The sequence below is a fragment of the Podarcis muralis genome, chromosome 6 (genome assembly GCF_964188315.1).
Source record: "Podarcis muralis chromosome 6, rPodMur119.hap1.1, whole genome shotgun sequence".
Lineage (NCBI taxonomy): Eukaryota > Metazoa > Chordata > Lepidosauria > Squamata > Lacertidae > Podarcis > Podarcis muralis.
The window spans coordinates 57807272-57823257 of record NC_135660.1 but is presented as its reverse complement, the minus strand read 5'-3'; the positions used below and the strand labels follow the sequence as shown (position 1 = coordinate 57823257).

The 15986-nt window shown below is 40.7% G+C and overlaps 1 protein-coding gene across 6 annotated transcripts in view; it reads right to left on the bottom strand.

Annotated features, from left to right (window-relative positions):
• Nucleotides 1–514: 514 nt before the first annotated feature.
• PTPRE (protein tyrosine phosphatase receptor type E) overlaps nucleotides 515–15986 on the bottom strand; it is a 99099-nt gene continuing 83627 nt past the window's right edge. For 5 of the 6 annotated variants that reach the window (XM_077930364.1, XM_077930365.1, XM_028729945.2 and 2 more), the window contains 11 exons: nucleotides 14003–14122; nucleotides 12791–12954; nucleotides 9945–10080; nucleotides 7904–8053; nucleotides 6759–6852; nucleotides 6447–6523; nucleotides 4996–5130; nucleotides 3792–3917; nucleotides 3373–3524; nucleotides 2167–2302; nucleotides 515–1310 (listed from right to left, as the gene is read on the bottom strand). In XM_077930364.1, the coding sequence (XP_077786490.1) occupies nucleotides 1236–1310; nucleotides 2167–2302; nucleotides 3373–3524; nucleotides 3792–3917; nucleotides 4996–5130; nucleotides 6447–6523; nucleotides 6759–6852; nucleotides 7904–8053; nucleotides 9945–10080; nucleotides 12791–12954; nucleotides 14003–14122 (1365 nt within the window). In that variant the 3' untranslated portion in view covers nucleotides 515–1235. The remainder of the gene's footprint in view (nucleotides 1311–2166; nucleotides 2303–3372; nucleotides 3525–3791; nucleotides 3918–4995; nucleotides 5131–6446; nucleotides 6524–6758; nucleotides 6853–7903; nucleotides 8054–9944; nucleotides 10081–12790; nucleotides 12955–14002; nucleotides 14123–15986) is intronic. The other variant, XM_077930366.1, reaches the window with a different exon arrangement.

Sequence of the window (15986 nt, the reverse complement as noted above, 5' to 3'; positions counted from 1 at the left end):
AAAAAAGCAAACAGATATAACCTGGCTACTGAACGTTAAGATTAATAGTTGTAGAATATTAACCAACTTTCTAGAGCACCTCAAATAGTGTCTTCCACAGTCAGCAGTTCACATTAGCATCAATAGGTTTACAAGTGGAGCAAGGTGCTGATGAACATAAAAGCATCAAAACACCGCCACAACCGAAAAAAGAATACTCTGCAAATACTGAGATGAATGCAGCAAGCAAATGCATATGCTCTTGGGTGGCCACACTCATTTCAGTGGGGTGTACACAGTGTTTCCTAGTAGCTTGTGGCCATTGTGTGGAACTTGCTCTAAGAGAAATAATTGTCATGTGCATGGATTTGGATCCAGCCTATTTACTCTTATTCCTCTGCTTTATAAACACGGGTTATTTTATAAGTCATCTAAAAGTTAAAAACTAAAAAGTAAAAGGCAGAATTTCATAGATGTTCAGGGGGAAATATGGGTATGATCCAGCCAAAACCAAGCATTTTTGAAGTCCCATTAATGAATTTTAAAAGTATTTATTTCCTGTTCTTCGATGGACTCCCATCCAAGGGGCTGATCAGATCCATGCACACTTAGCTTCAGCAGTGCTGCAGCATCAAGTGCTCCCAGACCATTAACTGGACTCCAAATCCCATTAACTTGAATGGGAAAAATTTAAGCATAAGCTTAATACACCCACTGAAATCAGTGGGTATTGAATATGCCTAACATAGGCTGGATTGTGCCCTATATTCATAATAGTTTATACTGTGATATATTGTACACGGCCATCTGTTATGCAAAACTTTAAAGATCACCTTGATCCAGCTTGGGGAACTAGATACACAGGCACAGCCTTTGCACATATATCCCCAGCTGAATGGGGTGTCCCACATGCAAAAGTGTGCTAGATGTGCAGCTCCCCTATTTTATGTGCTGAAGCTGCACATGTTGAGCATTTCAAAACAATAGCAATCCTGCTGTTTGGCTGTTTGGGAGGGAAAGTGGGACTCTGGAATCAAACAGGTTCTTCAGGGTTTTTTTGAAATGGTTCTGCGCATGCTCCTTTGGATCAGAGAGTAAAAGTCTTGAATAATTTATACATCTAAGGAGGCATTCCGAGCAAGCCAAACATGGTAGTATGTACATTTAGAGTTTTTAAAAAGTCAATGGAAATAAATTAACATGATTTACAAATCTCTGTACAGATGATTAAATTAATAATAATAAGGCAGGAGTTTTCACTTGAAATTGGCATAATCAGAAAATATGTCAATGAAATCTTGTACCACTTTGTAGCAGAATTCATACTGTTCCTGAAAAGAGAAGAAGAATACATTTACTCTGATGAAATTTTCTCTGAATCATAACAATTCCAGTGAAGCATGTTTAACTCTAAACTGGAGCATAATCATATGTAGCATATCTTACAGACAACATTTTTAATTTCTTATCCTGTTAAAACACTTTCTTTTTTGCAGGTTGTAGCATAATTAATTTTAAAATATAACTAAAACAACAACAACCGTTGGTTCACTGAAGAAGCAGACTTTGAATGAGAGGTGGACAGTAAGCCCAATGGGACCATTTAAAACAACCATAAATCCTATCAAGAACCACTGTCAAATCAAAAGTTTCCCATTTACTTTTTCATTTTAATTAGTTATAGCCTGCGTCTCGGGGGGGGGGGGGGAGCCATCAAAAGATGGCTATATTCTGATACCAGGACACAGATGTAAGCCTGACTATTGCTATTGTTTTTAAAAACAACTGTGAGAGGCAAGCAGAGCACAAATAACCAGCTCTAATTAATCTGCCCCTTATATACAGGGAGGCCACCCTTGCCGTAATTCCTTGATTGCAAAAGTATGCAATGATATTTGGATCTTGCCACTGCTATTAGCTGTTCAGAGGACCAGCTGTACACTCCTCTCCCCCGCCCCCCAAAATCCAAGATACCCTATAGCACTGTGCAGAGGCTGTTCAGCAGTTTCAAAAGTTGTTGTGGTGTGGCTTTGCAGGTAGGGTTAGCTCCTAGTACTGGGAGAACACGACTAAGCCTTGGCACTACATGTATTTGTGAACACCCAAGTCCTGTGTTGTGGCACTTTGCTCAAATACCAACATCCTATTATCCTTTTGACAAATATTTTTGTGGTTAAAACTACATACCAGTGTTTGCACCATATGTGGTCTTTGCAGTCGTAAACTCTTCACAGCTTGAAATACATCTAAGAGCCCCTCAGCTTTGACTCGCTCCAGAATATTGCTGAGTGCAATGAATGTACCTGTTCTTCCAGCTCCAGCACTATAATACATATACATTTTTTCCCTTTAACAGGTTATATTACCAAATCCATATTCAATACAGTGAAAATACACCCTGAATTGATTCCCTGCTACTTAGAAGAATCCCTGCATTGCCTCATTGTTCTTTCCAAGGACTGGCAGAAGCAGAATAAATTATGCCAATTTGCTTAATATAAACATTTTCATGCAGATAACGGAATTTAGTTCTACTAGCCAAGGAAAACTTTCTTGAAATATAAACTCACGTCTAAATTTTTCAACCAGCCAAGCTTAATCTTCCAATCACTTTATGTGCATAAATGTTTACATCATGCTGTTTCTAAACTGCCAATATATAAACATAGTTCCTAGCACTTCTGGAAACTCTTAGAAACATCCTTGTCTCAGCAGCCAGAGCCTGACTATCACTATGTGACTGACTGCTGTGCATTACACACTGAAGCTAATGTAATGTATGAATTATAGTTCTAGCTAATAAGAAATTGGGCTTCAAAATCATGAACACAGTTTATCCAACAAAAGCAGATCTCCGTATGACAATAGGTGACTGGTAGGTGAGTGTAGTTTGCCCAAAATGGTCTTGCAGCCCAAATTCAGAAGCCAGGCAGACCTAATTAGGCCCATGGCCAAGAGGTTCCCCATTGCTGATCACTTTATGTAATATCACTTTATCACTCCAGGAAAGTGATATTAAAGCCTTGCTGACAAATGCCCCATTTCTGATAACTGAGTATCTGGCCATAGTTGTCCATTCCCTCTTAAACACCCAATCAGAGTACAGAAAATCGTTTCAAGGCTACTAGATTGGTAACAGGGACTGGGCATTACAATCAGGTCATGCAGGCACTTTGTTAACTACAATGGCACCTGGTCAATTTCTGGGGTCTGTGTATTTTAAATGTGTATTTTTTAATATAAAATTATTGTCTTTTTTTAAAAAAATTGTAAATATATTGTTACATTTTTGTAAATATTTGTCATGGAAATATTGATGGGCAGAATAGAAATATTGCAAACTTACAAACAAGCAAAGGAGCATGGAGCAAAATAAAATACAGAACTATTTACCTGCAGTGCACTGTAATGGGATGGTTTCCTGTCTGCTGTTGCTGCTTTTGGACAGCTGCAATGAGGTCAATCATTCCCTTCCCTTCAGCAGGAATTCCAATTTCAGGCCATCCATGAAAATGAAACTGTCGGACAAGTCTGCCCAGCTTCTCCTGGTCATTCAAAAGCAAGAAAACCACAAATTCAATGCAGCTTCAAGAGTGGAATGGAACACTGGAAGCCAGCCACATACCTTATTATCTATAGGAACCTTTTCATATATGGTCAATGTAAATTAATCATGTGATTTATATAAGGTAAGAGGATTTTAACGAGTAATCTAAATTGAGCTAAATTTACATTTCAGTTGGCTTTAAGCAACCCTGAAGTTCAGAAAACCACAGCAGACACAAACGTATTTAAAATGTGATCATTAATACCTGATTGTGCATAATCAGGAAGTCCCTGACGCTTATGGCATCAGCCAGTGAGTCACTCTTTATCTCGATAGTAATCTCTCCATAAGTAACAGATCCCTCTGATGGCCAGTACTGAAAACATTTTTCCTGTAACATTGAGGTAAGAAAAAGGAATGAATGCTGCCTCCAGAACTTCTTGGTTGAAATATATTCATGCAGATACAGCACTGGTTCCTCAAAAACATTAGTAAGAACTAATTCTTCTCTAATCCCTCCAATCGCACATTACATATTATACAGAATAACTATTTAATGCCCCTGTATCTGAGTACTGAACAGAAGAAGAAAAATACAGGAAGTTCTACATTCTCCATGTTTTAGTTGATGCCTGTTTTCTATGGGGAATTGATGTTACACAAGCATATGCTTGACATGCAATACTTCTGTACTTTGGGAGAGAAATGAAGTTTTTAAAAAGGGGGAAAAGTTAGAAAGACACATTAAAAACTTTCATGAATCATATGACAACACAAGTTGCTTTTGTAATGACTTAACAATGATTTCAGCAATGCTTGAAACGGATATCACTGTAAAACCCATTATATCTCACCTTAAGTTAAGAAATGTAGTTTGATGCTGCACCAAACATGCAGACTTCTTGACACCATGCAATTGCTGACACGCAGTGCAGTCCAGAGGAAGTTAAGTAAGCACTATTAAGCTCCACTGACATCTTAGCACTCAGTTGAGCACACTTAATTCCCATCGATTTCCCAATTGACTTGATTATATGTAACTTTCCCTAGAATTGTGACAATTTTTGTCTGAATTTTCAGTACTGAGGATCATCAAGCCAGGTTAGGTACAATTCGCGTGAAGCTGTGTGCATCAGGAACCATGCTACTACATGTCTCATTCCTAGCCTGGAAATCTTTTTTCAAGAGCAAAGCATTTTTTAAAAAATGTGGGGTGAGGAAGAAGAACAGCAAAACACTACAGTGACATCACAAAGTCCCCAGGCTGCACAGCACTCTGCAGCTAAACACAGCTGGGCTTTGCTAAGATTTGGTGGTATGAAGCATATTTGTGGCTATTTATAGGCTAATTATCTTTCTTTTTTTTTTTAGTGGGTTGGAATGTCCTGAAGAAAAATTTCATTTCCTCATCACACTTTATGCTATTCATAAAAATATGTTTTTTTTTAAATTGGGCAAAGTGGTCATACCTGCTCCCTTTCGAGAACTTCGGTGAGCATTACAATTGTGTGGCATTTCCATTCCCACACCATTCGCCAGAAGTCTTCCACAGTGTGAGGAAGAGGTCCTTGTGTTGCAATGAAGTAATCCTTTTGGCGATAGCCCTTTACAGTAAAAAAAAAATACATGCAATGATTACCTGATGCCTCGGTGTTTTCAATTTTTTAACTCCAGGCAATCTAAAAGTGATTCTAGGCTAACTAGAAATATCAGAACAAACAATTCTTTTCAGAAAGCTCCAGAATGAGCCACAAATCCAGAAAACTGTAGTTAGTCCCTTACATAAAATGGAAGGAGAGGGAAACCAGTTCAGGAATAGAAAAACACTTAATATTTATATTGTATTGCATTGCATTGCAATCATGAACGAATTCCTATGCCCCACAAATAACCCAGAGATGCATTTTAAATAAAAGAACACATTCTACTAAAAACATGCTGATTCCCAGACCGTCCGCAGGCCGGATTGAGAAGGCAATTGGGCCACATCTGGCCCACGGGCCTTAGGTTGCCTACCCCTGCTCTAACCCCTACACCACACCAGCTGCCATTCATGATCTGAATTCAGGCAATAATCTCAGGTGGCTGCCTCATGTGGGCATGATGAACTAATACTCCACCTGGCCCCCTGGCTGCCAAGTCAGCCCTGAAGAAGCCTTGCATGGTTGTGTTTACTGCTGCCACCCATGTGAGACTTCTGTGAGGCCTCTGAGAAAGGGCAAATGGGGTCCTTCAGAGTGAGAGTGGGAGCCAGGTGCCTCTCACCACCCACCTCCTGCGAGACAGACTTTCATGCAAGCCCTGTAGGCGCACGCACACACACACGCACCACAAGAGAGAAAAAACCAATGGACAATCCACCAGGTGTCTGAAAATGTAATTAGGTGGCACTGGAAAGACTGTGGGAATTAACCGGGTTCTTTAACTGACTTATTAAGCTTCCCTCGAGGACTGTATTAAAGTATTAGAAAATAAAATAAAAATCTAAGGGTCAAGAGAAAAAAGATGGCAGTGTGTATATAGAGATGAACCCTACGACTGAGACCATGAAGGAGTAAATACTGTTCAGGCAGCTGAACTGTATTTGGAAGAAGTGGAGAAGAGGAAAATTCTTATTTGATAGCTAGAAAATGCTTCGCTGCAGGTGGGGACCTCAATTTCTGTTTTCTCTTAAGGAACAAGGAGAGCAGGGAGGTTTGTCTCTCTCTGTTGACATTTTAAGTGCAAAGCCATACTTTTTATGATGTTGATAATTTGATTCTTTTTGAAAATTCTCAAGTTACTCTTCAATATAGCTCATGTGGTAATGATAAAAGCACATGTGCAACCATGTTCCCTGCTAGTCGAAAACAAAGTTGATTGCTGAAAAGACTTGTAAAAATCAGTACTACACATATTCCACATACACAGAAACACTTACGTCTATGAAGGAAGCATTGATATAATCCGTATACTCCTGACCTCTTTTCATTGAAAGAATCACTCTGTTAAAGTCATCTAAAATACAAAAACACCACATATTAGGTTTCTTAGAATACTTAGCATTTTATAGTCAATAATACAATAAAGCTATGAAGCTTCAGGCTTTCGTAGAATCAAGTTTACGATGTATATCTTTGTACTTCAGCCTAGCAGTGCCACCTGCTGTTGAATGTGTAACATAACCGTACACTACTAATTTGGATTAATACAAGTATTTCGGTTTTTACAAAGAGGAAAATTAATATCTTACATGGGATGATTTGGATAACTCTGGCTTTCTTCATATTTGCGGGCAGATTACCAGTTCTCATGTTTTCTTTCATTATTCGAACATTTGTTAATTTCTACAGCAAAAAGAGAGATTGGGCTAGGACTTTGTAGATTACTGTATAAAAACACAGAATACCAAAAATGGCTAACAGGTACACATCAAAATTTCATGATATTCTGTTCCTTTTAGAGATTTCTAGTTGATTCACCTGATCCCAAACCACATAAACCTTCACCTGTGTTCTTTTATGTTACACCTATATGGAAAGCAATTTTTTAAAACCTGGAAACTAAGACACACTGCTTTTGTTTTCTGCAGGCAAGGTATGTAGCTAGAAAGAGTGTTTTATAGGGGCTGGATATGTACAGTTCAATTTCTAGTAGCTTGTATGTATTACTTGTTTCTAGGTTAGATTACTGCAATGTGTTATACATGGGGCTGCCTCTGAAGACAGTTTGGAAACTTCAGCTGCTGTAAAATTCAGTTGCCAAGTTCTCACTGGGGCAAGACAAGCTGAGCATATAGCGCTAATCCTTGCCCAACAGCACTTGCTGCCAATTGGTTTCTGGGCCCATTTTAAAATGTTGGTGCTGACCTATGAAGCCTTAAGCGGCTCAGGACCTCAATACCTTAAGGACCGCCTCTCCCTATATGGACCTACCCAGACCATGTGTTTGGAGGGCCTTTTCTTTTTCCCCTCCCCTCTCCAAAAGGTTCAGAAAGCTGAACATTGATGTTATAATTTACCGCAAATGTATGTATGAATGTAACATAAAAGAAACTTCCAAAAGTAGAAGAGACAATTACTTTTGTTCATATCTGCAAATTCAGCAGATCTCAAAATGCAAAAGAATGGGTTGAGCTACAGTTAAGTCAAGAAAGTATAACTGGTGTTAGCCTTAAAACTTAACTTCACTATATTCATAACTCCAGACATATTATATATGCTATGCATAATATGACTATTATCACCAAATTCTAATTCAGGTGAAGTTTCCTTATCTAAAAAATACCCAACCCCAACCCAATACTCTAAGAGGATTAACCTTTTAAAAATCAGAGTAAGGAACTATTTCTTTCAAGTGTGAGCCTGAAATCTTTGTAAAATTTTATTTAATACTTACTTTAAACTCTTCTTCTAGCCCTAGTTTGACAAGATTTGGTGCTGCATTGTGCGATGGCTGCAGGTGCTTTTCTAAGGAGGACACATCTAGTTCTGTGTCACCATAGAGGTAGTATTCAAGTAAGGCTTGATAAATGAAGGAATACTGCATCTGTAAAGAACGAAAGCCATTTTATAAGCCAGGTCACTTTAAATATTACTAATCGCATATAATATATGATACGAATAACCTCCAGCTATCTCATACACTTTTATACAGTAGTCAGAAATGTAACTTGCCTTTAAAAATAGTAGGTAAAAAACGTACACATACGTTATGATTGAACAAGCCAATAAAATACAGTTTACTGTTAAGGAACAAGTCTAGGCTTATCCCTCTCATCCACCAGAGTGACCACAAGGAGATTGGAAGTTTTCAATTAACCCAAGTTCAGCATTACACCGAAATCCTAAACTGTGGCTAATATATGGTTTATTGAAACAATCCAGATTCAAAAACCAAGGCTTGGAGACTAATCACGGTTCGTTTGAATTTCGATTAATCATCCTAAGGCAGTTCAACAAAAGTTGAAGTGAAACCTTACTATCCCCTTTTTCTGGCCACACAAAAGGCTAGAAAGAGCATGAGCTTGACCTAAGTTTATTCCCATAATGATAAAACATATCTTATCCTTATGTAATAATTCATCCTTATGGCATTTAGGAATTTTGGTGACAAACCGCAAACTGTAAAGCAAAGGAAAAATCTTGGTTGCAGCTAGTGATTTGTCTGGAGAGAGGTAAAACATTAAACTAAGAGAAGCTTCATCCTTCAGAATAAATTAACAGATCACACCCCATAAAAGCATTCTAGAATCACAAAGAGCCATTTAGAACACAAAGGATGAATCACACCTTTAAAAAAAATAAGAAAACAGAGACTAAATATAGCAAAAAATAAGACTGTGCTAAGGTGCAAGAATTGGAGCTTTTCAGGGCAAGAGAATTAATATAGATGTTTTGTATCTCTGGAATTTAGAAAGTTCTCTTATACTATGTCAGACTAGCTCAGTATTGTTTACATCAGGGGTAGTCAACATGGTGCCCTCCAGATGTCCCTGAACTACAGTACCCATCAGCCTTAGCCAGCATGGCAAATGACCAGGGCTGCAGTCCCAACAACACCCAGAGGGCATTGGCTATCCCTGTTCTACAATGACTAGTAACACCCCACTACCCGTGTATCATGGAGGCCAGGGAGGGGAACCTCCTTCTGTGGGCTGAATTTAAGCCCACAAGGCTGTTCCTCAAACCGTGCTCAACCTGCCTCATACTCGATGTCAAACATGGTCAGGTGAGGACAGGTAAATACGTGGCTGCATGACTGACTGCCGCGTGGTGAACTCAGTCACGCAGCCTGTCCCTGCAGAAAGCAGGGCTGGACTTACCGCCCAGCAGATAGGCTGCCTGATCAACTCTAATGGATTGGCCATGCACCAAGCTCTTTGTGGGAAACTTCATTGTGCGGCTGATCCCTGGATGGCGAGTTCACCCCTGCTGGATTGGCTGTGTGACTGAGTTCACTGTGGATAATTTCCACTATCCCTGGCCCCACAATTTGCTGCTCTAATTGGCTGCTGCTTCGGCACACTTTTTTAAAAAATAGGTCTTGTCTGCTTTGGAATAATGATGTTATCACATAGATGACATAGATGCTGGTCTATGACCATAATAAAGATTTGGATTGGATGTGATCACATAGCCAACCGTGATTAGCCAAGAGACAATGTCACTGAGGACAAGCAAAGCTGATTTAGTATTAAAGGAACAGTAGATTAAGACAGCAAAGAAGTACTTCTTTTTTGGTAAGGGAGCACAGGTGCATTCCCAGGGTGCAAACACTTCCCTGCTCCCACCCATAAGTAACAAAAGGTGGAATGTTTTTCATGGGTGAGGGCAGAAAATGTTGGCCAACACCTCCCTCCAACTGGCTGAGTCATTCTGTCATCTTTTAAGCTGAAAAGATTGATAAATTTGACATAAGGTGTATTTTATTTACTTACATCGGTCTGAACCATTTGTTGGCGTTGATTGCGGATTCTTGCCACAAACTCAAAAACGTCAACTTTTTGCTCGACATGCATCATGTCAATCATAGCATCGATTACTATGAATGTGCCTGTACGACCCACGCCAGCACTTAAGAAGAAAGGAAACACAACAGGAATTAGGAGGAAAATGATGAAACATATTGCAGTAACTTTTTTGGACTTAGCAATCCTTCTTCTGAAGTCATACTCCCAATATTTCTGATTTTCTTTGTCCACTTATATTGCAAGCACTATGACAGGTCAGAGCAGACTCTCTCCACTACGTTTAGTGGCAGTATCAACACCTCCTGCATTTAGTTTATTGTGAGACAGGACCCCCTATTTAGGCAATGCTTCAGTCTTAACAACACAGGAGTAGGGATCGCCAAGCAATCCCACCCTCCGTGTTTATGTAAAAAACATGTGTGGGTCCTTTGCAAATATGGCTGCATGCTCAAAGGCTTTCTCGCAACCTGGAATAATAATAATAATTTATTATTTATACCCCGCCCATCTGGCTGGGCGGCTTCCAAAAAATATTAAAATACTGTAATACATCAAACATTAAAAGCTTCCCTAAACAAGGCTGCCTTCAGATGTCTTCTAAAAGTCTGGTAGTTGTTGTTCTCTTTGACATCTGGTGGGAGGGTATTCCACAGGGAGGGCGCCACTACCAAGAAGGCCCTCTGCCTGGTTCCCTGTAACTTGGCTTCTCACAGTGAGGGAACCGCCAGAAGGCCCTCAGTGGTGGACCTCAGTATCCGGGTAGAACGATGGGGGTGGAGACGCTCCTTCAGATATACTGGGCCGAGGCCGTTTAGGGCTTTAAAGGTCAGCACCAACACTTTGAATTGTGCTCGGAAACGTACTGGGAATCCTACCCAGTTGTGAGACAGTCTTTTTGCAAAGGTCCCAAGGAAACAGGGTTTCATTCTTTGTCCAGGGCTACTTCGCATTGACTCACAGCAAGAAGCCTGAATGAACCTGAATAAATCTAAGTTGGGATAGAAACCCAAAGTAACTCAGATTCAAGTATCCATTGGACCATACCCATAAGTAATCTTGACTCTACTTCCTGCTGCTTATGGCCAAACTACATAATGTGGGGTTCACTGTGCCTTTAATTGCAAGTGTGCTGCGATCACACATATTGTAGTACAATTTACAGTGACAAAACGGCTGCGTAGGCAGGGGCTACTGAAACCTCCCTGCTGCTTTCTGCTCTTCCACCTAGAGCCATCCTCCAGCTGCTGTTCTTCTAGCAGCTGGACTCACTTCGGTATCTGTGTGGAAAATTATCCCATGGGATGGGCTAAGGAGGGGAAATCAGGAGGTAAGACAAGGGCTCCCTCCTTCACCCACTCTTTTCACTTTAAGACACACTTTGCACATCCCCAAGTTAACTACTTTAGGATCTTGAACTTGAGACTCACCTTTTATTTTTAACTAGCACCTTATGCTGGCCTTATGAAGAGATAAGTACAGTCTTACCTTGGATCCCAAATGCCTTGCGAGTCGAATGTTTTGGCTCCCAAACGCCGCAAACCCGGAAATGAGTGTTCCGGTTTGTGAACGTTCTTTGGAACCTGAACATCCGACGCGGCTTCCATGGCTGCAGGCACTTCCTGCAGCCAATCGGAAGCTGTGCCTTGGTTTCCGAACGTTTTGGAAGTCAAACGGACTTCCAGAACGATTCTGTTCGACTTCTGAGGTAACACTGTATACTGAATTGAATTCTAAAATACCATTTTGACACCAATATGAACATTAGATATAAAAATGTACAGTATTGATCTTCTGTGAAATGCTAAAATACTGTCCTAGTGTTTAATAGCACAACCACTAGAGGGGGCATGGTTGCTACTGATTACTGATAACTCAAATGATTTTCAGCCTTCCTTTCAGAGGAAAAGGGCCTGGCATCCTGTGCTAGGCATAAATGTTCCTCTGGTATCCTATTATTTTATTTTGGTCTGTTGTTCTTGTGATGTCATATGCCAGCTTTCTAAATCATAACTTATTTCCCTTTCCCATTTATTATATATACACACACAAAAGTTTATCAGCGATACCACTTCTTCTAAGCATCCTGGTACAAGTTGTACAAAGAGCATTTTTACATTTTGATTGGGCGCTGATTACTTTCAAGTGTGGTTTAAGAATGCATGAATCACCCATGCTTCCTCCTCCATCAGACTCAAACTGCCTTCCCCTACCTCCTTCATGGTACTGGTAGCTACATAGACTGCTAAGAATACAACTACATTACTACAAAGAGCTTGTTCCTTTTCCTGTTCCATCGCTATCCTTTTTCTCTTCTGTGCCATATCTAAGCTTGCGGCAGTGACTGTATTGTTTTCTTAACCTAGAAAACTGCTGGTGCTTTATGAATATATTTATGCTGATAGTAAAGTTTTGAATGATGGGCTATTTTTAAAATTGTAAAAAAGATTCCTGAAGGGAGATTTGCACAAGCTTATCTTGGCATAAGTCACAACAAATGGTCCGTCTCTCAAAATGGAAAAGGGGACAAATTAATCCCTGCTGATGAATAACTAAGGAGAAACCTTTGCTTTTTTTCCACAGGTGATACAATACGGATAATAATCATCATCAAGAAGAAGCCAGTTTCCTGATACTAGTTCGGATGTTGGCTTGTTCTGCTTTTTCTCAGAGACCCTAGTAGGAAAAGCCCACATTAAGGAGGCACTTGTTGCTTAAGCATGCAAAAATTGATTTTGCCCACTTCCTGTTAGGCCACCCCAAGGTAATTTTTCATGGGTATGCGTGTGTATCTGCATATTTATACATACACATACCTGCAGTGAACCACAATTGGTCCAGCATGTGCAGGATTCAATGATTTTACTTTCTTTAGGAATTTGAGCATTCCAATAGGTGTGAAAGGCACTCCAAAATCAGGCCAGCTGGTGAAATGAAGCTGTGTCACAAGCCTGGGAGCTTTGCAGCCATCAGAAACCTGCTAGAGAGCCAGAAACAAAATATGAGTATGACCATTTATTTCTTTGGCTAAAATCGGCAAACAATCCAGTTAGCGTGACCGACCCCTCCCTCTTCAGACATCAGCGGTAGCAGCCTAGTGTAAGAATTCATTTAAAATGTTCAGTATATAAAGAGAATTACAGAGTTACTCAGCTGCCAGCAAAAAGCATAAAGGTAAAGGTACCCCTGCCCGTACGGGCCAGTCTTGACAGACTCTAGGGTTGTGCGCCCATCTCACTCTATAGGCCGGGGGCCAGCGCTGTCCGAAGACACTTCCGGATCACGTGGCCAGCGTGACAAGCTGCATCTGGCGAGCCAGCGCAGCACACGGAACGCCGTTTACCTTCCCGCCAGTAAGCGGTCCCTATTTATCTACTTGCACCCGGGGGTGCTTTCGAACTGCTAGGTTGGCAGGCGCTGGGACCGAACGACGGGAGCGCACCCCGCCGTGGGGATTCGAACCGCCGACCATGCGATCGGCAAGTCCTAGGCACTGAGGTTTTACCCACAGCTCCACCCGCGTCCCTTAGCAAAAAGCATAGAAACTGCAAATTAAAGCATGTGCCTTAATGGCCTCACTTTGTAAGTCATAAGCGCATTCCATGACCTTGCATGTTGTGCTCACTTAAAACTTAGTATTCAGGCACCCACATTTCCCCTTCTTTCGGCAAAAGTTCTTGTGGGGACACTAACCTGTAAGCACCCTTGAGACTGGCAAGTGGATGGGGAACGATTTACCCCAATTGGAACTAGAGACACTTCCCTCCCAAAAGAAGCTTCAGAGAACAGAGAGCTACTAGAGCCTTCGGTGTTTAATGGCAACATGAAAACAAAAACTACATGCAGAATGCCAAATGAAATCTCACTTCGGGCACAGTTTAATAACATGTAAGTATTGAGTAGAGCTAAGTTTTCATGTCACAAAAACAGTTTTCACTCAACAAAAACAGACAATTCCAAGTACGTATTTTAGAGGTAAAAATAGATTTTCCAATTATGAGAAATATTAAATGGGGTCTATCACTTACTGACTGAATACAAAACTTCCGAATAGTATAATCCACAAGAACTATACAGTCCTCCACAGAAACTCGGATGTTTCCATAAGTCCAGCATCCCTGATCAGGCCAGTACTGGAAACACTTGTCCTGTGCAAATGTAAAGAACACACACAGTCACTTCAAGCTGCAATATATGCCCCTCAGATAACTGAGTTGTACTATAAAGCTGTACAATTATTTTTAGTCTATTTAAAGTATGCTTTTTAAAATTCTAAAACTGAAACTGACACCGCCTAACTATATTAATAGTGAGTTATGAAATATCATAGGACCAAAAATTCATTAAGGTATGACTTCACCCCCCTCTGATTTCTAAAAGCCCGTTTCTCCAGGTTGCAGGATACAATAATTTCAATCCAGAGCCATTTGTAGCCAATGGTTACATGGCATTCTTTTAAAAATCTATACTGCATACAATGAGAGAATTGTTGAGAACTCTGTCAACATTTCTCTATGAATGCCAGGAGAGGTCATCCTTGAGCAATAAAAGTTGCATGCTTCTCAGTGACCGAGATATATTTATTTTATTAGCATCTGTATTGGAATTGCCTTTAGATGTTTTTCTTGTCTTACTGCTTGGGTTTGCCACCTTGGGCTCTTTGGGAGGAAGAGTGGGGTATAAATTTAAATATTATTACTATTATTATTTTCTGCTTTCCAAACACACCTTATTCACTTTTAATTAGCTACCTAAAAAGCGTAACAGGAAATGAATATGCACACGAATACGTTCCAGCCATCATCTTCTACCCTGTTGCAGACGTGCTGGGAAATTTCATATTGTATTTTATGAAATCAGTTTTATTCTAGGAACTAGTAATTGGGCTGGAAGGTAAGCTGGAGCCTGAAAGTCCATCTAGCATTCCAGAAAAGATAACGAATTTTGGCAGTGAATTAAAAGGTAAAGGGACCCCTGACCATTAGGTCCAGTCGTGGCCGACTCTGAGATTGCAGCGCTCTTCTCGCTTTATTGGCCAAGGGAGCCGGCATACAGCTTCTGGGTCAAGTGGCCAGCATGACTAAGCCGCTTCTGGCGAAGCAGAGCAGCGCACGGAAACGCCATTTACCGTCCCGCCGGAGCGGTACCTATTTATCTACTTGCACTTTGATGTGCTTTCGAACTGCTAGGTTGGCAGGAGCAGGGACCGAGCAACGGGAGCTCATCCCGTCGCAGGGATTCGAACTGACAAACTTCTGATCGGCTAGTCCTAGGCTCTGTGGTTTAACCCACAGTGAATTAGGGAAGAGAAAAATGCAGTCAAACAATTCTCAGCCATTCCCGCCCCCCACAACACATGGCTACTAGTCATAATAACTATGCTGTGCCCACAACACTGGAGGCAGTAATGTTTCTGAATACCAGTTGCTGGAAATTGCAGGAGGGAAGAGTGTTATTGTGTTCTAGTCCTGCTTGAAGGTTTCCCACAGGCATATGGGTGGCCACTGTGGGAACAGGATGCTGGACTAGATGGACCATTGGCCTGATCCAGCAGGCTCTTCTTACCTTGAATTACTATCTTAAAAGACATTTTCATAACCCTATGCAAGTGTATATTCTCAGGTGGAAAATAGATGCATAATAAATAATAGCTATTTTCCTACCAATGAAAACTATGTACAGTGGACGCTCGGGTTGCGAATGTGATCTTTGCGGGATGCACGTTTGCAACCCGCAGTGACGTGTCTGCACACACAAGTTGCAATTCGGCGCTTCTGCGCATGTGCAAAGCGTGAATTAGCACTTCTGCACATGCGCGACCACCGAAACCCAGAAGTAACCTGTTCCGGTACTTCCGGGTTTCGGCAGTGTGCAACCCAAAAAAACGCAACCTGAAGCGTCTGTAACCCAAGGTATGACTGTATCTCTAAAGGTAATTCACAACTGCCATAAACCAGGGATAAAGCCCAAACATTCACATTTGACTGAAAACATGATTCAGAAATGACACAC